The sequence below is a fragment of the Hyperolius riggenbachi genome, chromosome 1 (assembly GCF_040937935.1).
Source record: "Hyperolius riggenbachi isolate aHypRig1 chromosome 1, aHypRig1.pri, whole genome shotgun sequence".
Classification (NCBI taxonomy): domain Eukaryota; kingdom Metazoa; phylum Chordata; class Amphibia; order Anura; family Hyperoliidae; genus Hyperolius; species Hyperolius riggenbachi.
Genome location: NC_090646.1, coordinates 188617261 through 188642218, shown reverse-complemented (window position 1 = coordinate 188642218; position 24958 = coordinate 188617261). Strand labels below are relative to the sequence as shown.

At 44.5% G+C, this 24958-nt stretch overlaps 1 protein-coding gene across 2 annotated transcripts in view; it reads left to right on the top strand.

Annotated features, from left to right (window-relative positions):
* Positions 1-438: 438 nt before the first annotated feature.
* The window catches only part of ARHGAP10 (Rho GTPase activating protein 10), a 371566-nt gene continuing 347046 nt past the window's right edge, over positions 439-24958 (top strand). The window contains exon 1 of one of the 2 annotated variants that reach the window (XM_068279239.1): positions 439-976. In XM_068279239.1, coding sequence (XP_068135340.1) covers positions 823-976 — 154 coding nt within the window. In that variant the 5' untranslated portion in view covers positions 439-822. The remainder of the gene's footprint in view (positions 977-24958) is intronic. The other variant, XM_068279247.1, reaches the window with a different exon arrangement.

Sequence of the window (24958 nt, the reverse complement as noted above, 5' to 3'; positions counted from 1 at the left end):
GCACAGCCGTGCGCATTTTGGCAGCACGTATAGTGTGCGACACACAAGAATGGTAGAAGGGCATAGACAGCCCTTCTACCGTTCCCATCATATGCGCTGCGCAGCGTTGCGTTCCGATCGCACAGCCATCTGCGCTAAATGATGTGAACGAGGCCTTACACAAAAAAGTTTTGGCTTGGATTCCAGCATAAAAATGACCAGCCAGTGACAGTCTAGAAGCTATTTGTTGGTGGTGCTATTAATGTTCTGTTGTTTCTAAACTTGTATAAGCTAGACAGCTAGAGGTCAGGCGTCCATCAGTGAAGGCGGGAGGAAACGATGATGAGCAGAGTGACAAGTAGTGGAGGAGGTGTGAGGTAGAGGTGCTGGGAGGGAGACGAGGAGTGAAGGAGGGGGACAAGGAAAGAGGAGGAGTGGAATGAAAGAGAAGGAGGGATACAAGGAAAGCACTGGGAGTGTTACATGGTGGTATTAGTGGTAATGGGAGGGCAGTGGGCGGCCCCGTGTGTAGGAATGTGCATGCTGGGGCTGATGGGACGTGTGAATTATCTGCCCATTCTCAGATTCTATTAGCTGGAGCTCTCGTCTATGCACTGCCAATGAAGCCCTGAAGTTTGCAGCGGGCGCTAATGTGTTCTGGGATTGTACTGCCGATGTGTGGGATGAGGTCTCGGTCACCCACTGACTGCGTCTCTTTCGTGTGATCTGCAAGGTGATCTGAGCCGCTGCTGCTTGCCTATTTATGTGCTTGTGTCTCGCTTGCCTATTAAGGGATTTGCAAGGAGACAGCGCGGTTCTGAGCCAGGCAGGCAGCTAATCATCATGGGACTTCAGCCCTTGGAGTTCAGTGATTGCTACCTGGACAGTCCCTGGCTCAGGGAGAGAATACGTGCCCATGAGGCGGAGCTGGACAGAACCAACAAGTTCATCAAAGACCTGCTGAAAGATGGCAAAAACCTCATCGCTGCCACTAAAAGTAAGTGGGTACCTCCTGCATCCATGTAGCCTGCGGGCACGGCGCTGACCTATAATGATGTGGCGTTTCCTTTTATGTAACAGACGACTGAAGAGAAAACAATGAGTATTTGCAAAGCACACAGCTTGTTCTGCCAGTGCTGTTGTATGGAAAGTTTCTTGGCCATGCTCCCCATTCTCATGACATGTCCTGTTTATGTATGGAGCACACACAGCCTGGCTTTCATCATGAATAATGCATATGGATAATGGCTTAAACCTGAATGACATCTTTTTCTCCTGGGAAAGGCATGTTTGGGTCATATAATTAAAAGAATTCAGCTGACCTAGTGGCCAATTTCAACGCTTTAAGTTCTAAAGGGTGCTGTGATTGGAGAGCTGTTTCCTGTTTATATAGTATTATTGTTTAGTATTTATATAGCGTTGACACTCACATCTTCCACAGCGCTTTAGGCCTCAGGCACATTTACTTAGCGCAGATGGCAGTGCGATCAGAACGCAACGCGTACGACCGCATGCCATCTGTGCCGCTGCACTGCTGATCCCATCCATAGACAGTGATGGGATCAGCTTGCCGGCAAAATGCAGGCAGCAGTACGCAAGCGCATCATAACGCAGCACAGTAGATGTGAAGGGCTGTCTGTGCCCTTCTGCCGTTCTTGCGTGTCACCACGTCATACGCGCTTCCAAATGCGCACGGAAAATATATATATATATATATATATATATATATATATATATATCTATCTATATATATAATCTAAAAAATTTTAAATAATTGTCATCTAAAACTAGGGCTGAACGATTTTAGGAAAAGATCGAATTGCCTTTTTTTTTTTTTTTTTCTGTCAAATTTTGATTCATGATTTTCTTCAAATCAAGCTTTAGCACTAATTTCTCAATGTACAGTAACATATACAAACATGCATTGTCCATGTCCAACTGCCCTGTGATCTTCCTCTGCCCTCCCCCCCCCCCCCCCCCTCCTTGCATGTCTAGCTGCCCAGCGGTCACCCTCTTACCCCCCCTTTCCAGCTGCCCTGTGATAGTCTTCTGTCCACCCTTTGCTCCCCTCTCCGCATGTCCAACTGCCATGTGATTGTCCTCTGACACCCCCGCCCACTTGCGAGTCTAGTTGCCTCTGTTGATCATCCTCTGCCCCTGGCCTGGAGTACGCAGGCAGATGCAAGCAGCCGGAGGAAGTATTCACACACTACACTATCTGAACGATCCACCAATCCGGTGGGGAGTGCTGACCCAGTGCCGCCAATCAGCACTACTTTATTCTCTGCTCCGTCTTCTAATTGGACCCAATGCTCCTGCCTCTGAGACCATTGGGTCCAATTAGAAGATGGAGCAGAGAAGAGAGTAGCTGATTGGCAGTTCTGGGGCAGCGCCCCATCTGATTGGTGGATCGGTTCAGATAGTGTAGTGTGTGACTTCCCATCTCCTTTTATCCACCTGTGACTATCACTGGACATGCGGGGGGGGGGGGGGGGGGGGGGCGGGCAGCAGAGTATGATCACTGGGCAGATGGACATGATTGGGGGGGGGGGGGGTGGCAGTAGATGGACATGCATATCTCGTGCATTTTTAAAGAACGCACACGAGATTCCAGATGGGAGTGCTGGGATCATCTTCCCTAAAAATAAATGCAGCTTTGACGATCACGTGATAGTCTTGTCCTAAATCGTGATTTCGCTTGGCTGATAGATCGTTCAGCCCTACCTGAAACACTTGCTAGTGACTTATGGAATGAGCACTTTATAGACCTGCTCCTGGCCAAGCTGTGTATTCTGCTTTATGTAGATGCAAGGAAGGAGCTTGGGTGAATGGCACTTGGAAACTTTTAAGAATGTTCCTGCATCTAAAATAGCAGTCGGGTGAGGGCAATCCTGATGGCTGGAGGGGAAGTCAGTGACGTCAGGGGACACTTGTAAAGTCTTCAGGTTTTCATCCAGAGTGATCTCCATTCATAATCTGTTTGTAACTTTACATTAAGCTGATAGTAAACAAGTTGCAGTCTGTGCTGATTTTTCCTGCTTGTACAGGATTACATTGGGCCTGAAGAGCCGAGGACATCTGCAAATAGTGAATACAGTCTTATACTGGTAATTCACGGATCGTTTCTGCCGTGATTTTTTGCTGCTCTCGATTGTTTTTGACGCTCGATTCTGCAGTTGATTCTCATATCTTCCTCTCCTTTTTCTTATCTTTTTCCATTCATTTTGTATCAGAAAACGAGTGGCTAAAGAATCGAAAGGGAGATCGGACATGTCGGAAATTATCTATCGAACCATCTAATCAGCTAAAAAACAAACCGTGTATTCCCAGCATAATGAGCTGCTCCTAGTGTTTGTTTAACTTTTCCGGACTGCCGCAGTATAAATCTACGTCGGGCGGGTGGCGCTGTGGTTCTGACCGGACGTAAACTCTACGTCCCATTCACCGCCGCTCTCCACCCGCCTACAATTAGCTGCCCTGCCGTCTCTATGACGGCAGAGCACTGTGAGCTGGGCAGGAGCCGTTTTCATTGGCTCCTGGCCCTGTCATTCCTGTAAGCCAATCCAATTGGCTTACATTGAGTGACGGGTCAGGAACTAATGAAAGCGGCTCCTGACCGGCGCACATCGCTCTGCCGTCATAGAGATGGCAGAGAAAGCAGCCTGCGTTGGGGACAGCGGCGTTACCGGCGGGAGCGACGGATCATTGCGGCGATTCGTCGGGATACAGCGTTTTAGTGTACCAGCAGCCTCTAGTCCTTAAGGGGGCAGAGGCTGCTGGTACCGAAGTGGTTAATTTAAGGCCATGTTCACAGTGACTATTGCATTGCATGTCGTGTGACAGCTGGAACGCAATGGTTCTGTAAAGCAGAGCTGTATGTTGCCTGTGCATTGTGTCCCATTCAGTGAATGAGAAGTATGCTTCACTGTAACCTTAACATTTTGCAGTAACGCACTACATGCTGTTTGTTACCATGCCGCACTCCATAGTACCAGTGATGAGCAACGGATGAAATCCGAATGAGTTTCATTCGGATTTTATCCGGATAATTTAATGCAGCTGAGCGGGTGGGTGAGGGGGAGGTTAAACTTACCCAGCAGCCGTCTTCTTTCATCCGTCCGATGGTGCCTCCCACGCTGCTGAACCCGGAAGGAGGAAGTGTTTGTAGTCATGTGACCGCAGCTTGGAACGCAGTGTGGGCGGCGCCGTGAGACAGATGAAAGAAGACGGCTGCCGGGTAAGTTTAAACCCCCTCACCGACCCGCTCAGCTGCATTAATTATCTGGATGAAATTCGAATGAAACTCATTCGGATTTCATCCGTTGCTCATCGCTGTATAGTACCACAATGCACCTGCCGCAATGTGTACATCGCATAGGTGGCGCATTGCAGCGTTATGGGGCGGCCAATATGCTGCAACGCGATGCACCACTGTGAATGTGGCCTAAACAACATCGCCATTAAACTTTATCAATAAGTTAGTATTGTAGAACAAAAGCAAAATGAGTAGCACAGTTGCACTGTTTTAGACTTGGTTCACACAATACTGGAGAGTCATTGTATCCATATTGTACAGATGCACTTGACCACACTAGGGTCGTCTCTTGTAGCGTCTGCTGCCATTAATCAGATGAACAACAGTATCTGCTGTCTGGAAAAATCGTGCATGTTGGCACTTACTGTAACAGACAGGCATTGATTTTTGCTGATTGATTTCTCATTGATTTGATCACTTTGATTGGATTTGCCAGTAATCTATTGCAGCGCTAGGATAGTTGAGGTGTCCCAGTGAGAAAGCCTTTATGGAAATTCCACCAATGTCTTTGGGTGGACCTCACCCTCTAAAAACTAGGTTTGTGATGTAGTGATAATACGACCTCACTATTCGTCTATTTAGAATGCTTCAAGTTGCAGAGGTTGCTGTGATTGGAGAACTGTTCCCTATGGACTTTCTTGCTGGGTTACTTCGAACATGCTAGCTCCTTTATTGCTCCAATATAGCCGATTTACTGACTTTCAATCAATTTTGGAAAGCTTATCAATAGCCAGAGCAAACACATTGGAAAGTAGGCACTGGTGTGGGCGCAGAAGCTTGGGATCAATGGCCTGTACCTCATTGAGCAGTACAACCCTGTACAATTTGTATCAACTCTGTACAATTTGAAATCTTTCAAAACTGAGCTTACCATGTAGGGTAGGAATCAGTCACTGTCTGAAAGGATTTGTTTGTTTGGCATATTGGAGGCACTGGACTGAGAGAATAGTGTTGTAACATATGTCACAGCATCATTCAGAAAACAGCACCTATATCAATCAAACCCCTTTCAGTTCTGGTGTACTTTGGGCAACAATTGGTACCCAAGTCCTTTGCGCTGAAGCTCCCTACTCCACCCCCCCGGTGGAAGCCGCTCTGTTGTTTCTGACACCATTGTCCCTAATCCATTATTTTTAACTGCACAAAATGCATCGCTTGGCTGTCCTCAGTCTTCTGCAGCACTGGTACCGGGTCCCGTCACTTCAGCCAGTCGGGGCCAGTCTACGCAGGAGAAGTGTGCCCTCTACGTAGCTCTCCAACGGCTGCAATCATATGCATGTTTCACTCGCAGAAGTATGGCCACGGCTGCTCAGTAGCATGAGTCACTCATTGATGACAGCTCCGGTTTATTGCGCAGGTGTGGCCATACTTGCATGGGTGCAGTATTGCCGCACATGGGGAGCGCTGCCATGATAATATATCTGCCAAGCTCTTGTTGGATATCTTACGGGGTCAATGCTAGACAACAATGGGGGCGACAAGAACAGAGGCTTCCCTCTTCGTAGGCATATATGTCATTTTTGAGTCACAATTTGCCTTGGGTACACTATATTTCTTTTAATGATTTTTGTTTTCTTCTTCTTGATTGCGTCATCCCCGAATTGCCACCTTGGCTGTGTTTCAGATAGAATGCTTTTTTTGTAAATCCTTAACTAACTTGCTTTCTCTTTAAAACCTGAGAGATTTAAATCATTGTTCCATTTACTAATGTAGAATGTGCATTGCAAATTCATGCAGATTATTAGATCAATTTCTTGCCAGAATAAGCTCCTTATTGCCACACTGCTGAACTGGGTTGTCTGCTTCACCTGGCAAAGTCTCAGGACTTCTCTTACTAACATGAATAAATAGTTGGCTTGACCTGTCTTCACTTCACATACCCAGCTATGTTCAGGTAAATGCATGTTTACCTAAACAAAAACTGGGTATTTGACAAGATTACAAGCTAGAGTGAAAAATTAATCATTTATTAAATCAGTCCTTTCGTGTCATAGGTGAACTGTTATCTAAGTGATTATGCGTGGTTGAATTTGGGTGTGCCCGGTGTAACCTTACATTCATTTATGAGTTATGTGCTGCTCACATAGCTGCAGTCTTGTGCAGCACGACAGCAACCAAGTGGAGGTAGTCTACCCTGGAATCCACTGTCAGTTTGGTCCTTATTTAAAAAAAAATTTTTTTTTTCTTCCCCACTGCCATACAGGTCATTGCTGGCATTCCATTTTAAACTCCATACACACGCTCGACTGATGTCGTTATGAAATAAGTGATACATGACTGTTAGCTGCACACAAACGGAGCACATTTAAAGCGGACCCAAACCAAACATTTTTTTTAATTCAAAATATTTAGTTGCACCACTCTGACACATAAAAATATAAATAAACACTCCTTAAAGGAGTAATCTGGCAAAAAAAAAAAAATTAGTTTCACTTACCTGGGGCTTCTACCAGCCCCATGCAACCATCCTGTGCTAGTCACTCACTGCTGCTCTGGTCCCCCTCTGTCAGCTAGTTTACTTTTTGCCGACCTCGGGGTCGGCGGGCCGCATAGCGTACATATTTACGCATTCCCGCTGGTACAGGAACATTAACACATACATTTTTACGCGTTAGTGGTTTAACACGTACATATTTACGCATCATAGAGCCTTCTGTCATGCTGCCCCTGCGTTTTGGAACTCCCTACCTCAACAGATCAGGACAGCTCCATCCCTGGACGTGTTTAAATCCAGACTGAAAACCCACCTGTTCAGTTTGGCATTTGCAGAATTATAACTTTTGTTGTGTGAATACTTCATCCTACTACCAATTACTGAATCTGAGAGAGCCTAAGCACTTTGAGTCCTATGGGAGAAAAGCGCTATAGAAATGTTATTGTATTGTATTATTATTGTATCCCGCTGGTGCATTTTACGCGTTAGTGTTTCAATACGTAAATATGTACGCCTTGAACCACTGACTCGTAAAAAATGTATGTGTTAATGTTCCTGTACCCGCGGAAATGCGTAAATATGTACGCAATGCGGCCAGCCGACCCTGAGGTCGGCAAAAACTAAACTAGCTGACGGAGGGGTACCAGAGCAGCAGTGAGTGACTACGACAGCACAGGATGGCTGCATGGGACTGGTAAAAGCTCCAGGTAAGTGAAACTCAATTTTTTTATTTTTTTTTTTTATTTTTTTGTCTTATAACTCCTTTAAAGCCTATGAGCATTTCAGTGCATGCTTTTCACCCTCCTCTTTGCATAACTAGGGTTATACAGGTGGCAGCCATTAGCAATTCCTCCTTTACTGGACACCATCTACTCCACCAGTTTGCCGGATTATTTGCCGGCAATATGAAAGGAAGGGAGGGGTTTCTCCAATAAATCTAAAATATTTTATATGCAGCTGAAAAAAGGCTGCTATTTATTAATATAATTTAGAAAATAGATTTTATTTCTGAAATCTTGTATTTTTAATTTGGGTCCACTTTAAATTCAGCAAATGGCACGATGATGGTCTGCTGATAGGATTGTTAGCAGAAGTATGAAAAAAAAGGGTCCTGTAAGTGTGTAACTAGGCACACCTGAGTACTTGGAATGGAGCAGTCATTTGTTGTCCCTGCATACATATGACTAACAGCAATTATTGTCTACACCAATCTGCCAGGACGATTGGCCTACATGGGTGGTAATTGCTGTCTTTTACCGTTGTTGTGTGTTTTTTTTTTTTTTTGTAATGTGCATGGGGGATGGGGGCATCCGATTGACACTGAATCAGTGCAGGTTGCCTTTGTCAGGATGGACCCTACTGTATGTTACAACAGTTGCTCTGTTGAAAACCTGGGCCATGGACGACCTCGAAGTAGAAGTTGCCAGCAGAACGCGTAGGAATGATCTCCTTTAAACTGCCCAGCTGGCAGCGATCCAAGTCAGTGATCCCCAACCGTTTCCACTTGCACAATGTTTTTCAGTGTGTGTTTTTTCATGTGTGTTTTTGTAGACACTAGGCCCCTCCCCCCTCTCCCCAATTCAATTAATTTTGTCACCTGAGTTTGCTCCCAGGTGATATCTTCACATTTTACCAATAAAATAAGTATGTGCTTTTTCCACATTGGCACAATGGCAATTAATAGAGAACAATTTTTTCAAAAAAAGGCATTAGATGGAAAAATGCAGCTGGTTCTGAGCATCTTGAGTGATTTTATTTATTTATTTTTTTTATACTTGGCTATGGAGAGCTCTAAATCCTATAAAGCCTTTCTGTTCCTTTCATGGTCACTGCGTTTCAGCGTTGTCCCCAGTGCAAATCTGCCACCAATGGGAGCCTTCGACAGCACTCGTGTCACTGTGTACTTCCAAAGACAGGTAGCTCCATCCTGTGAATGCGTAAGAGAACACTCACACATTTGCAGTACAGAGCTGCTTGTCTTCAGAAGCACTTAGGGACACACATGCTTCTGAGGATCCCGTAGGTGTATTCGAATAATTTGTTGAATACGTGCAACAGTGGTGACAGTGCTGGAACGAGGGGACCATAAGAGGAACAAGATTGCTCTTAGGATCCAGAGCCTTTCCTCTACATTGGTAAGTACTGTAATCAGTGGTCCCCAACCACCGGGCCACGGCCCACTGGTGGTCCGTGGGCAGTTTTCTGATGGACCGATGTGGATCTGGCCTTTCTCCCTCTCCCCCTCGCCCCCCCGCGGCCGCTGCTACTGTTACCTCATGAGCGGGCGGCCGCTTCCGTTCTTATATTCCCCATAGCCGTTCTCCCCTTTGCAGCATCTTCAATTACAGCATCGCGTCCTGCGGCTGCTGTAAAGAAGGGAAGGAAGCAGGGCAGCGGTTGCCATGGTAACGGCGATGCATATCACTGCTACAGGAAGCCGATGTCCCGCTTCCTTCCCTTCTTTACAGCAGCCGCAGGACGCGATGCTGTAATTGAAGATGCTGGAAAGAGGAGAACGGCTATGGGGAATATAAGAAAGGAAGCGGCCGCCCACTCATAAAGTAACAGGAGTGGCGGGGGGAGGGGCACCTATCCTAAATACACTGTACTGGCTACACTGGGCTAACTATACTAGCTATATTGGGGTAACTATACTACCTAACTAACTATACTGGGGCAACTATAGTCCTTATACAGGGGCAACTGTATTAGCTACCTATACTGGGGGCAACTATACCTAGATACCTACTTACCTATATACTACACTCAAAATCGGGGGGAAAAGAGGGGGGGCTGCCGCCGCCACTAACCACGCCCCCAAACACTCCCGGGCCCCAGAGAAAAGTTTGGTCGGGATACCGGGCCATGGACTTAAAAAGGTTGGGGACCCCTGCTGTATATGACTTTATTTTTTTTTTTTTTTTAATTTTGCTTTAACATGAGCTTAATTAACCTATTTTGGTTCCTGGACGTAGAAACTACGTCCAGGAACCATGCGCGCTCCCGCGGCCGATCGATGCGGCTCCTGGCCCGCGGTTTGTTACATACACTTTCCGAAATGACAGGTACCAGGGAAAACAATATATGGACACTACGTCCGTACGGACAGTCCCTATAGGTAAAAAGTACAGAGTTGATCACTCTTAAATAAAAGACTATTTAGTCAGATCAGAGTGCCCCTTTAGGCGGCTCTTTTGTGGAGAAATACATATCTGTAGAATTCACCAGTCGTAGTGGAGGTCTTTGCTTATCCCCCACTCTGACAATATATTCGAGTGGTGTAGCTATTCCACATCCGGTTTATCTCACACAATAGGGGACAGTTGTATTACTCATGCTCAGTCAATGTCACATAATACACTAGACCTGCATTACTCATTATTCGAATACAACCTGTCACCTAATAGTTGCTGAGGAAGCAAAGTGACAAAGTGCTATATTACAAAGTGCTTGTATATGGAAGTTCTGACATGTTTCACCCTAACGGCTTTATCAAAGAAGTGCTATACATATATACAGTTGACATAAAGTGCACCCCCCACCAGCAAAGTTTCCCCCAGCAATAGCCCCAGTTAGAGCTGCAGCACCCTGTTCGGTGCACGTTTAAATACTGGGATGATAACTGCACCACCTAAAAGGGGTGTGTTGCGTATTATACAGCATACCGGTTACCGCGGTTCGTTAGCCAGGCAATCAGTGAATCGGGCTATGGTGCCCGATCACTGATTCCTCTCCCCTGCTGAAAAAGCGACGGCTTCTCTCGGAAGCTTCGCTTTTTCTGGCTGCAACGTTCCCCATGCATCTCTCTAAGCGTATGTTACGCTTAGTGACGTCATGTAAACTCATGGCCGTCATCTTGTGGCCAAAAAGTAAAACTACAACTAAAAGTAAAAAAAATAAAACTCAACACACATTTACATTCTAAAACTATTGTTTACATCCCACCCTCCCAAAAATACCCAAATAAAATGTTTAACCCATTCAGGTTCCGTCGTTTTCACGTGAGAAATGTTCACCTCCCATTCATTAGCCTATAACTTTATCACTACTTATCACAATGCACTGATCTATATCTTGTTTTTTCCGCCACCAATTAGGCTTTCTTTGGGGGGTACATTTTGCTAAGAGCCACTTTACTGTAAATGCATTTTAACAGGAAGAATAAGAAAAAAACGGAAAAAAAAAATCATTATTTCTCAGTTTTCAGCCATTATAGTTTTAAAATAATACATGCCTACATAATTAAAACTCACGTATTGTATTTGCCCATATGTCCCGGTTATTACACCATTAAAATTATGTCCCTATCACAATGTATGGCGACAATATTTTATTTGGAAATAATGGTGCATTTTTTCCGTTTTGCATCCATCACTATTTACAAGACACACACACACACACACACACACACACACACACACACACACACACACACACACACACACACACACACACACACACACACACACACACACACACACACACACACACACACACACACACACACACACACACACACACACACACACACACACACACACACACACACACACACACACACACACACACACACACACACACACACACACACACACACACACACACACACACACACACACCTCTGAAAACTGAGAAATAATGCATTTTTTTCCGTTTTTTTTTTCTTATTCTTCCTGTTAAAATGCATTTACAGTAAAGTGGCTCTTAGCAAAATGTACCCCCCAAAGAAAGCCTAATTGGTGGCGGAAAAAACAAGATATAGATCAGTTCATTGTGATTAGTAGTGATAAAGTTATAGGCTAATGAATGGGAGGTGAACATTGCTCAAGTGAAAACGACGGACCGGGAATGGGTTAATAAATTAATTAGCTTAGTGTTATCTAATGCGTGTGCATTGAGAAATTCATGTGTAGTGGAAAGGAGCTCCAAGTCGTCAGCTCAAGCTGAGTGGTTGCATGTTCACATTCAGTATATGGGAGAAGGGTAGTATATTGTGATTTTTCCAACATAATGAAGGCAATATGTCTTCATGCTGCTTTTTATGGAGTGAGTTTCATTATAATTATAGCAAGCTGAGGATGTATATGACTTTGAAGTGTCTCATTTTATAACGAAGTGCTAAACCAAAGTGCTGCCCTAAGTATGGAATACGTTTATATTAGAAGAAACTAAACTTCACGATTGTGACCTCAGCCATGATGACATGCAAGTTCAGCTGCACACTAGTGTCTGTAAACTTGCTCTTGTTAAAAAAAAAAAAAAAAACAACAAAAAAAAAACAACATAAAATCTTTGAAGTCGAAGAAAACTACTTTTCACTGTAGGTCCCATCTAACGTAGTTCATTTTTGTTATGTTTCTCCTGCTGTACTAGAAGTATGGGCTATACTGTTCCTCCTTTATTTATTCTATGCACAATACGGTTTGTAGGTGTACATGTAAAAAAGGCACCTGGAAATTTCTGAGGCCTGAAATAGCATGTAGTAGAATATCGGTAATTGATACCAATATTTTACTACAGCTAAACCTAACCCTATTCTCACACAGAACCCTCTCTTTACCAATGCCTAACCTTATCCCCTGCTTCCCCCAGCCACCTAACCTTAACCGCCTCCCCTTCCCCGGCCTCCTAACCTTAACCGCCACCACTGCACGCCTAGTAAGAAACTTGCAACAATCTTATGCTGGGTACACACGTTGCGATTTTCTGCTTGATCCGATGGATCGATAGATTACTTCCGACATGTTCGATAGGGTTTCGATCGATACAGCCGTCCATTTTGCATGTTAAGTATGCAAAATTGATGGCTGTATTGATCGAAACCCGATCGAACATGTCGGAAATAATCGATCCATCCTGCGGATCGAGCAGGAAATCGCAACATGTGTACCCAGCATTAGTGGTGAGAGCAGAAGCCTGAATGCTTTCTTGTTACTAGTTAATGATTTGCTTCATGCTAACAGTCTAAGGCCTGAAACCCACTAGGAGCGCTTTTCTGAGCGCTTTGTGATTTGAAAAGCTCTTGCTAATGCAATGCTATGGGTGTGATCCTACTTAAGTGATGTGATTTTATAAAAATCCCCCATAGCATTGCATTAGCAAAAGATTTTTCAAATCACTAGAGCTTAGAAAAGGCTGCTAGTGGGTTTGAGCCCTAACAAGTGGTGAGAGCATTATCCCCAGGAGCCTGAATGCAGGGCTGTGGAGTCAGGGTAATTTTGGGTACCTCGAATCAGCGGTTTCATAAACTGAGGAATTGGAGTCGGGTGATTTTACCGACTATACAGCCCTGCCTAAATGCATGCTTGATTTTCTTCCCCAAAAACAAAACCTGCCTCAAAAAATAAGCCCTGCGGGCCCTTTTCCACTAGCAATCGCTAGCGTTCACGCTGAACGCTAGCGATTGCTGAATCGCAATTACCGCCGATTCCCCAACGTTCGCGGCCGCGATTTTGCTATGCTATGCACTGCATAGCAAAATCGCGGCAAAAGTCGCTCCGCGGCGCGATCGCGATCAAGTAAAAAACGAATCGCGGTAGTGGAAATTACCTACCGCGATTCCTATGTTAAAAAGCAAACCGTAGCGATTGTAAAATCGCTAGCGGTTTGCGTTTTTGCGATTCAGTTTGCGCTGGTGGAAAAGGGCCCTGCTTCCCTAGAAGATTTTTAAGGATGCTAATAATATGACTTACTCCAAAAATAAGCCCTACTTACAGTTCATAAAGTCAATGTACATAGTGTCCAGGCAGCTACGCTATACATGTAAACAACAAAGTGAAATCAACTGGCAATAGTATGCAGTAGGACGGAAGATGGACCCTTCACCAAGGAAAGCAGGGGGAGAGTCATGTTCAAAAGACCCCACAAGACCCAAAATAAGGGTTTGCAAACACTGATCTCTCTGTAAATATAGATTGTTGTACATAGAAAAAGGAAGTAGAATCACAAGACATTCATAAAGAAATCCTGGATTTGGAGAGTTATGACCATGTTCCAGAATGTGATGACATGACTATATTTGAATAAATGTAGATTTGATTCTGTATGAAGAGGCTTGATTTCATGCTTCCTTTTCAAGAGGAGTTTGTTTTGTGTTTGGAAAGTTATCTCTTGTTAGTCAGTTGGATAGTTCTGTTTAATTGCTGCCTAGAAACAGGATTTTACATTTGCAACACTTCCCCTTGTTTGTGTGTTGTGTGTCTCGTGTGCTGCGTGTAATACCACATTCAACATGCTTGTTTGCACTCAGTTTTCTGAATTTGTTGATGGCATCAGGCCATGTACAAATGTTTCCAAGATGTTTAAAGCATAACTCTAGCCAAAATTGTTTCTTCCTCGCTTACTGTTAACTTTGGGTGCCATGGAGATGCAAGCAGAAGTAAATATCTTGTTCCCTTTTTGCTGTGAGAAATAGGGAATCATCCATTTCTGACCTCCTGAAAATTCTGCATTCCTGGTGCCCTGGCAACAGGGCTTCCCAGTTCACCTGGAACAGGTTTGCAGACTTTGAATATAGCTTATTGAGTAAAATTTTTATTTTTTAAAAATATTAGAGTGCAGCAATAAATCCCATTTTCCGGAACTGGAAGTCTCAACTAACCGGCATGCCTGAAGGATAATGGGGACTTTGATTTTTTGGAGGGGAAGCTTTGGAGACTTTAAAATGCTTACGAAGCCTCCAGTGATATCTTGCAGCCCCCTGCTAGTGGGCTCCTAGTTGCTTCCAGTGTGTCATGTGATCCGATACTTTCGTGCATGGAGGAAGCAGGAAAGCTGCTAGAAGCCTGCAAGGTGCAAGAGGAAGGCTGCTAGACATCGCCAGAGGCTTGGTAATTATTTAGAGCTGGGGGGGGAGGGGGGGGGTTTCCCCTCCCACACCTCTGTTCCTCTCTCTGATTGGCCAATATTTCTCATGCTGAAACTATTATTATTTAGGATTTATATAGCGCCGACATCTTCCGCAGCACTTTACAGAGTATATAGAGTCCTTTTATTTATTTTTTTTCCCTCTAACTGTCCCTCAGAGGGGCTCACAATCTAATCCCTGCCATAGTCATATATCTATGTATGTATCATGTACTGTATGTATCGTAGTCTAGGGCCAATTTTCAGGGGGAAGCCAATTAACTTATCTGTATGTTTTTGGGATGTGGGAGGAAAACGGAGTGCCCGTAGGAAACCCACACAGACACGGGGAGAACATACAAACTCCATGCAGATGACCTGGCTGGGACTCGAACCAGGAACCCAGTGCTGCAAGGCGAGAACGCTAACCACTACGCCACCGTGCTGCACTTCCTATAGTGAAGGGTGGGCAAATCGGGCAGAGGAGAGTAAGGGAGGAAATTACATCAGAATTGGCTTCAAAATAGCCACAGTTAATATGGGAAATGCTTTATTTTTTATTTTTTTTGGTAGAAAAATCACTAAAGGCAAAACGTGGACAGTGTAATACATATGTTATGTAAGTAGAGCAAGAAATGTGTGTATGTGTGTTTTTTTTCTGAGATAGTATGGCTGACAGCTCCTCTTTAAACTTGTCAATCAAATGCATTTTAAGCTACCAGATAGCAGGAAAATGCTCAAACTGTTGTCACTACTTTTTCACCCACTTTTTGGTACTTTTTCAGTTGAAAGGTGCTGGAAATGTATTTTAACCCTTTCTGGACCAGCACCCTCTGCCCCCTTAAGGACCAGAGGGTGCTGGTCCAGCAAACTGCCGCTTCCCGACGAATCGCCGCAAGTTACCGTCGCTCCCGCCTGACACGCCGCTCTGTCCCCGCCGCAGGCTGCTCTCTCTGCCGTCGCTATGACGGCAGAGCGCTGTGCGCCGGTCAGGAGCCGCTTTCATTGGCTCCTGACCCTGTCATTCCATGTAAGCCAATGGGAACGGCTTACATGAATGACAGGGCCAGGAGACAATGAAAGCGGCTCCTGACCAGCGCACAGAGCTCTGCCGTCATATAGGCGGCAGGGCAGCACATTGCGGCGGGGGCAGAGCGGACACGGGGATGGGCGGAGGCGCGCGGTCATTGGGACGTAGAGTTTACGTCCGGTCAGAACCGCAGTGCCCCCTGCCCGCCGTAGATTCATACTCGCTCGGTCCGCAGGTAGTTAAATAGAAGATGAAAATGTATCTCCTAGGAGAAAACTCAGGAGAAAAAGTTAATTGCATAGAGTATGGGGCCCTGGTCTCTCTGGGTGCACTGGGAGGAGAAGGCTTCCTGACCTCCTAGGCAAAGCATCATAGGAAGGGCAGAGTTGCATACTATTTGTAATTGATTTGGAGCGACCAAATTCAAGCAAAGCTTGGTGTAATTGCCGTCTTAAAGGGGTTCTGTTTTGGGTTTCTGAGAAGAAAAACAGACCCTTACCTTGGGCTTCTATCAGCCCCGTGCAGCGGTAATGTCCCACGCCGTCCTCCTCCCATCTGCTGTTCTCCGCCGCCGGCCCCGGTCTAAGCGGCATGGGATCCAACTGCGGCTGCGCTACAGTGGCCGCGCACCCGCTCGCTTCTGCCTGCGTCATCGTAAGCTTACTGCGCAAGCGCAGTACAAGGCTCCGTTGTACTGCGCCTGCGCAGTAAGCCTCAGATGACTCGAGCGGAGGCACGGCAACGCGCATTATTCGTCTGTGTGACAGCCGAATAATAGCCCGGTGCCGGCTGCGGGGAACGGCAGATGGGAGCAGGACGGCGTGGGACATTACCACTGCAGGTGGCTGATAGAAGCACAAGGTAAGTGGCAGTTTTTCTCCTCAGGAACCCCCACAGAACCCCTTTAAAACAGAAGGAAATTTGCAAAAATTCAGTTATAAGTGAACATTTGTGGTTACCCACAATGCACTACTACTACTAAATATGCAAATTATCCCTTTTTGCCCTTGTTAAGCAAAGCAAGCATCCAGAACCGCTGGTATATAGCAAGCCTATAGCTTTAAGTTTTACACAGCCATATCAAACCCACATGTGAACAGCCTGTTTCGGACCTTTGGTCCTCATCAGTACATGGCAGGGATTGATAAGGCTGTATGAAATAGGGATTGGACCAGTACAACAGAGTAACCAAGCAGCTCAGGGTGACCCAAACTACTAGGAATGTATAGGGGGATAAAAGGAACCAAATTCAAGTAAGCGAGGACCAAATCGCAATCACTCTGGAATTGTGGCAAAAAAGTGGAACTTTGGTGATTCGGAAATCAAAACGTGATTTCTAAACTGCTGAGAATTGCTAATCATGGCAGCAAGTGGGCTCCTAGGCTTAGGCACTCATTATGCTTATTTTCACAGTTTTCCACATTTTTTTTTAATTTTGTGATTCTGCACAATCTTTTGGTTCTGATTCTTTTGTTTGCGTTTTTATGCAGTTTTTCGGAATGTGATTTATTTATTTTTTCCTGTGCATATGCATTTCCATTGACTTATATTATACGCAAATTGCGCGTCCGTTCTGGAAAAAAAAAACCTACACGTTGGCGGTTTCTTTTTCTTTTTTTACTGTAGACAATTTGCATCTGGAAAATTGCACAATGCAAGTCAAATGTGATGCCATTGACTTGCATTACATGTGCGACTAATACAGTACACTATTGTGCCGAGCTCAATCTCAACAAGCCCGCACACGGCGCAGCTCTCCTGCGCGCTCTGTGCAGTAACCGCGATATGCTGTGGAATATGGGAACTATAAATGGCGAGTGAAGGGGGGCGATCCTAAGAACAGGCAGAGAAGAGGAGGAACTGCCACTTCCACCCTGCCCATAATCGATGTTCTGCTTAGTCGAATATTACAGCTGAACAGAGGCGTGACCCACGGGGTGCAGGAGGGTGAGGATGAGCACCACAGATAAAACAGAATATTAAGTATGTTGATCAAAACCTAGTTCAGGGGTACGGTGACTCCGCACTAAGTACCAGGTTCGCTTGACTTCCCGTCCGTGCTCGTTGTGTGACAAGTGTACCCTCCAACAGGCAGATTGATCGGGAATGCTTGTCGGGTTACCACGCTGGGATCCATCTTCCTGGGTTGTCAGGTGAGTATTCAGCTTTACATCCTTCATGACTGTTTATCCATCTGTCTGACATCGCTGTAATGTAAGGTGGTAGCAGGGCCCTGTACGATCTGGTGCTCCTCTTTCCTGCAGGCAGAAGTTGTGTGGTGAAAAGGCAACATATTCCACCGTTTAAAAAGTAAGGAAACAAGCCCTAGAGCATGGCACTCGGGTTGGGACATCACATATGTACAGTACTTTAATAACTAAAAGTCAGCACCAGAGCTGTCACTTTCTGGGCCTGGTGATTGTGACTCTGGCACTATCACCACTCTTTGTCAGTGGAACCGAACAGAGATGATAAAACAATCATTGTAAAGTAGAAAAAACTGTTCAGTTGGAATTAAGATAACCTCTCATGTGCTGAATTAAACAAGTAATCATTATTAAATTTCAGGTCAAGAAAGAACTTCAGGGTTGTCTGAAGTGATAGGCTAAGATTAGGCTAGGCTAGACCAATTTGCTCTGGTAATTATTGGGTAAGGATAGTTTATTCCTGTTTTGGGACACAGGCTGGGCTTAGGCATTGTTTAAGGCCTCTTTCACAGTGGGATGTTGCGTTTGATGCAACGTTAAGGTCGCATAATGTGCCCCTAATGCAGTGCATTGAAAGACTATAACTTGGACGTTATAGTACATTCTTTAGCCCTGCGTTTGGTGCATTGTTTCCGTCGCACAGTGATGGAACAAAAACGGCGCATGCGTTACATTTTTTTTTTTTTAAACCTTACTGAGCATGTGCAACACACATAATGCAGCAAATTTATTGCTAAACGCACAGCATGCAGCACTTTCTAAATATTGCTACACGTTACACACAACGCAACGTGTGCACTGTGAATGTCGCACAGACTTCGTATTGCTGTGCGTTAGTCTGCGTTATAAAATTTTATAACATGCAACTTTAACGTCGCACTGTGAAAGAGGCCTAAAGGAATGATGCTAAGGTTGGGCATATGGTAAGGAGACAGTATTGGACATTAAGCAAAGAAAGAGTTAAGGGTACGTGACTTGTTAAATTTAGGAAATTGGGGTGCAGTTGCAAACAAAGGTGTTTTTTGTTAAAGGGCACCAGAGACCTGGAAAAGTAAACATTTGATATTTAGCCGGGGCTTCCTCCCGCCCCATAAACACATCTGAGTCCCATGCCGTCCTCCCACGGTCTGCTGTTCAGCCTTGATCAGCCCCGATAACAGGCTCAGTCGGATCCAATCTGGGTCTTCTGCGCATGCACGAACCTCCTACGCATGCACAGTAGACCAGCACTGACGTGACTGAGCCTGTTACCTGGGCAGATTGCAGCTGAATAGCAGACCGTAGGTGGACGGAGTAGGACTCAGATGTGTTTGTGGAGCGGAAGGAAGCCCCGGGTAATTATCAAATCTTTACTTTTCCGGGTCTCTGGTTTACTTTAGGGTTAGGTACACGGTAGGTTAGAATTGGGGAACGTGGAGAGTTTGCCAACCTTTGGGGATCTTTAAGGACCCATAAAAGCAATTTTGAGCTGTTATTAACATAACATACCGTAGTTTGGTTGAAAAAAGATATTTGTCCAAGTTCAACCAGAAGAGGGGAAAAAAATAAATACTGAACCCGCACATATTCTAGTTGATCCAAAGAACAGTGAAAGAAGACATCCTGTCTGCTTTAACATTGTAAAAAATAAAAGGTCAAAAGTGGTAATGTTGACTTCGCAAATATTATTTACAAATCTGATGACTTATTTTTTAGCCCAAAAATGGGAAGTTGCATCCCTCTCAATTTTCATGATATATATGCAATATTTATCTGTAAGTAGCAAGCAGTATTTCTGAATTTGCTGCTTCCTCTTTCACAGATTGCTGCTTGGTTTTTCTATAGAACTGTTAAGCAATGTTACAGAAAAGCTATTATGACTTTAGCTAGCATAGCTTTTTACGCCATGTACACAAGCTGCATTGTTTTCCTTGCTCAAAATGATTGTTCGTGATCCCTGTGGGTGGAAAACCCCTTTAACAATCTGAAAGAAAGGTGACCATACACACTTTAGCCAAAATGTTTTTGTTTTTATTTATTTTTTTCCTCCTATAAAAATATATTGAACTTTACACATTTTTAAATTATCTTTCGTCTGTGGTGGAAAAATTTCTGATCAATTTTTAGAAAAACAAATCTATAATGTACCTGGGTTTTCAAACAATACAATCGATCAGGAAATTTTACTGAATTTGAAACCTTTAACGAAATGGGAAATGATGTATAACCACCTTTAGGCCTTGTTCCCATCACATGGCCGTCCGTATTGGATATTTTTTTTTGTTTTGTTTTTTTGTTTTTAATTTCTGCGCGTTAGATGTTGTTGTTAAGCGCTTTTGCAGAGCGATTGTGCTTTGTCACTTACTGACGTCAGTCAGGAAGTGAACTCTTTGATCCGGAAAAGAATAAATACAATGTATTCTTAAAAACGCTCACGCAATTGGTGCACAAAGCGATTTTGTGAGCATTTTGCATTTTCCTATAGCTTCCATTGAGGCGGAATTGCCTCAAAAATGGCCCATGCATCTCTTGTCTGAGTGGATCGGAAACTAACTGCTCAGATATGAACTTTCTCATAGACAATCATTGCACAAGCGCTTTCAGGGTGATTTTGAAAATCGATATTAACAAACAAAATGAATTACCCAATAGCTGATTAATCAGCTGTCATCTCTCCTTCGAAATCTGATTAACTCCAAACCAAATATTTGATCAATCCTAAAAAGCTAATTATAGAGCAAAACAAAATAATGTATCAGAAATACAAAATGGCATATTATGATTATATCCCTCTCCTCTCCTGATAGGGAATAACCAGGACAGAAGTGCAGGAAACTGTTTTGGAACTGCAAACACATGCAACCTGGCTCTGCACACCCCCACCAGTCACAAATATTTTGCTAGAGTTGGGGCTTAAAACATTAAAATTAAAATAACACCGGAATTCGGGGCGTGTATTTAACTAACTTTTCAAGTATTTCTGGCATACTCTTGATCATTATTCTCTGGTTTGCCGCACGGCAGCGCTGGGACTCTAGTGACGTCACATCACCACGTGACTGCAGTGCAGAGCGGGTCCACGGCGAGGCAGCCTCCTATTGGCCAGTGCGGACACGCATGGGGTACACTGACTCATCCCGGCCACTTCACCTGTCGCCGCAAGACTGGGAGAGGGGCTTACTCCTCTTTACTAAATACTATGAAAAATGGTGCCAGCGGGGTTTTAAAACAGCTGGGCGGCCCACCCACTTAATAAGGCCTGGGGAGAACACTGGATCTGCTTTCCGATCAATTTCCAAGCATTTTCTGATCCATTTCCTATTGAAGTGGATGGAAAATTGGTCGGAAATCAATCAGAAAATGATCGGAAATCAGATCACAGATTCTGGAAATAATCGATCTAACAGTAAATTAGGGCTGCACGATTTTAGGAAAAAATTGAAATTGCGATTTTTCTCTCAAATTGCGATTTCGATTTTTTTTTCACGATTTTCTTCAAATCGAGCTTTAGCACTAAATTCACAATGCTCCCAGTATAGTTTAGCCAGATATAGGTTTCCCAGTAAAGGTTAGCTAACTATAGGTGCCCCAGTATAGATAAGCCAGCTATAGGTGTTGCAGTGCAGGTTAGCCTGTTTAGGTACCGCAGTACAGGTTAGCCAGTGTCGGTATCGCAGTACAGGGCAGCCAGTGTATGGTGCCGCAGTACAGGGTAGCCATCCTGATCCCCTTTAGTGTAACCAGATCCCCCCGCCTCCCCCCACACATACACAGTTGCACACACCTTTAGTGTATATTGCTAGATTCCCCCTTTAGTGTATATATAGCCAGATTCCCCATACCCCCCCCCCCCTAAGTGTATATAGGCAGATTCTTTCCCCTCCCTTTAGCCAGACCACCCCTTTAGTGTACATGGGCAGTCCCTCCCCCCTTAATGTATATAGCTAGATCTCCCTTAGTATAGGCAGATCCCCCACTTTAGCTTATATTGCCATATCTCCCCTTTAGTAAAGGCAGACACACTTCCCCACTTCCCTTTAGTGTAGATCCCCTTTAGTGTGTATATAGGCAGTCCCCCCCCCCCCCCTTCCCCCGCTTAATGTATATAGCCTGATCCCCCTCTTTAGCATATATAGCCAGATCCCCCCTTTAGTATAGGCAGATACACTCCCCCCCCCCCCCCTTCCTGTTAGTGTATAAGATAAGAACTTGCTGAAGGAGGGGGCCAGGAGAGAAGGAGGGGGCCGGGAGAGGAGTAGGTACCAGCGGCTCAAAATCGCAGCAAAACCGACACTTTGACGATCTGAAGATTGTCAAGCCCCTGATCGCGATTTTCGGTTTTAAACCGAAAATCGTTCAGCCCTACTGTAAATCTGCCAAAAAAAATCTCATAGTGTGTACCTAGCATAAGGCTGCATACACAAATCCAATTTTACCATCTCCATGTAGTATGACAGCTTACTTACAATCTGTACACAGTTTTTAAAATTTGTTGGCCCTTCAATTACATGGAGGTGGTGACAATGGCCAATAATTGGCCATTTAAAATTGGATGTGCATGCACTTCAACAAACATCTCAGTTGGCTGTTGTTTAGTTCCTATGTGACCTCTCCTGCTCCGCGTCCAGCTAAAAATGGCACAGAGTAAAAAATGGTGCACCATTCCGCTGTTCATAAAACGCTATTTAACGTTTTAATGTAAATACAATAGTGTTTTATGATACATTATCAGTGGAACAGCGCGCCATTGAAAAATGCAGGAGGAGGGGGGGAGGGGGGGCTAGTGTTAGGCAGCGGAGGTCGGGGGGAGAGGCAGCAGGGTGGAGGGAGGATGTTCGCAGAGGCATATATTGTCTTGTCCCGGGCGGCAATCGCTCCTTCACTTTTTCCGTTAGTTTGCAGGAGTCCTGCATCCAGCCAATCACCATGCAGAAAATGAAGCTTCCAAGACTTCTCAAGAGCCGCTCCAACACTATGGAACTCCCTACCTCCACCCATTAGGGCAGCCCCCTCCTTCAACACCTTCAAGAAGGCCCTCAAAACTCACCTTTTCACTCTGGCCTACCACCCCTCACAATTGCTCTAAACCCACAGCTGAACTCTGGTCCCCTGCCTCTCGTGTCCCTACCTCTCCCTCTAGATTGTAAGCCTTTGGGTAGGGTCCTCCTCCTTTTGTGTCCTACCTGATCATGCACCTCCATTACTGTGCACCCATGCTATGCATCTGAGTGAACCTAACTTGCCTAATCTCCATGCTCCCCTCCAGTGACTGACTAAGCATTACCTTGTACTCATTACTGTGCTGTGTGATCTGGTTTTCTTGTATTCCTGCATTGTCATATTGCTGTATGTCACCCCTAAATATTGTTTGTAACCTAAATTAATGTCCAGCGCTGCGTAATATGTTGGCGCTTTATAAATACAATAAATAAAAATAATAAAAAAAATAATAATGGTGATTGGCTGGATGCAAGACTCCTGCAAACTAACAGAAGAAGTGAAGGAGCGTTCGCCGGTCGGGACAAGGTAATGTATGCCTGTGCAGTCTGCACACATCCTCCCTCCACCTAATCCTACTCCGTCCGGCCCGCTGCCCATCTCCCCCCGACCCCCACTGCCTACAAAACATTTTTTTTAACCTATAAAACAATAAATATAGTTTTATAATGTAAATTACTGTGGCACCATTTTTATACTGTCGGCACTGTGCGCCATTTTTAACTGTTCTGCTGCTCATGCTCACCCCCACCCATACCATAGAATCAAAGGGGAGGCTTGGCAGAGAGGTAAGCTCCATTGTACTTTGACTGTCGTAAAACTGTCACCCAATGCAATCACAATCATTTATTCTTTTTGTGGATGCAACTTTGATGACCAGACTTGTGTACTGCTTACTCTCATAGAGGATCAATGGCTCCTTGCAAAGCACTTCAGACTGAATACAGAAAGCAGAGCATGTGCTGTAGTTGTGAGGAAAGGTCAGACTTTGTATGTATTTATGTAAGAGATACACAGACTTTGGTACGGTTTATTATTAATCCCAGTGTATCCATAAATGTTTTTAAACTTCTCCAGGCAAGAACAGTCTTGCCAAATAGGCAGAAACAACTGTGGAGCAGCATCCACTGTGTTTTCCTGCACAGCTGAGAACCACACCCACAGCATGCATATGTCCAGCATGACTACACAAGTTCTAATACTGAGAGATAACTGAAGGGCGAGGGAGGGAGGGTAATAATGCAGAACTTATGAATGAGATGTCTCATAGCTCTCTGACACGTCACTTCTCCTTTTTCAGACGTTTTTTTTTTATTATTATACTTCTTAATTGCATTTTCTGAGTGGTTCCCTGACCTGTGTGTACTTGGTACTGATGTGATGTTTGTGTAGTTTCTTGTGTTGATCAGAAAAGCCAGCAAGACCAGCAGCCCTGTCCATAAATAAGGTTGATGTTCTCCCTCAACAAAGGCCATGCAGGGCTCAGTGCAGCAGCCATTCATGTACAGGCGTGCAAAGCACACAGTTGGGTTTGTATGTTTGTTTTTGATTATTTTTAAATGAGCCTTTGAGTTCATTTTCTTCTTGATTTAGGATATATTACTTTACACATTTTATTGAATGGTTTGGAGGTTTAAACATTTGTCAGTTTCTAAGATATAATCCTCTACAATAATATACAGATTGTACAGTTTTACATAAGTAGAGTATTCATTTGACATATAATGCATATATAGGGTTGTACCCTCAACTCTGTTATGTCATCACATGTATATTCAAACAAGAAGTACACCATAAGTACTTTGACATATAGAATCATATAAGTACATAGCAGAAGCAATGGCGAGGTCTCCAAAACCTGCAAGAGAACATTCAAATAACTCCAAGCAAACCAGAAACAACCACCCTGTGCTGAATAACCCCCTACCCAAATAACCAAATGAAGAAAAGGACAATCCAAAGATATGCATCTCCCCGGTCCACCCCCATCTCAATCATCAACTCGCAACTCTCTGGTCCACCCCATCTCCATCCTCAACTCGCATCTCCCCGGTCCACCCCATCTCCATCAACTCTCATCTCCTCGGTCCACCCCATCTCCATCATCAACTCGCATCTCCCGGTTCCACCCCATCTCCATCATCAACCTGCATCTCCACGGTCCACCCCAT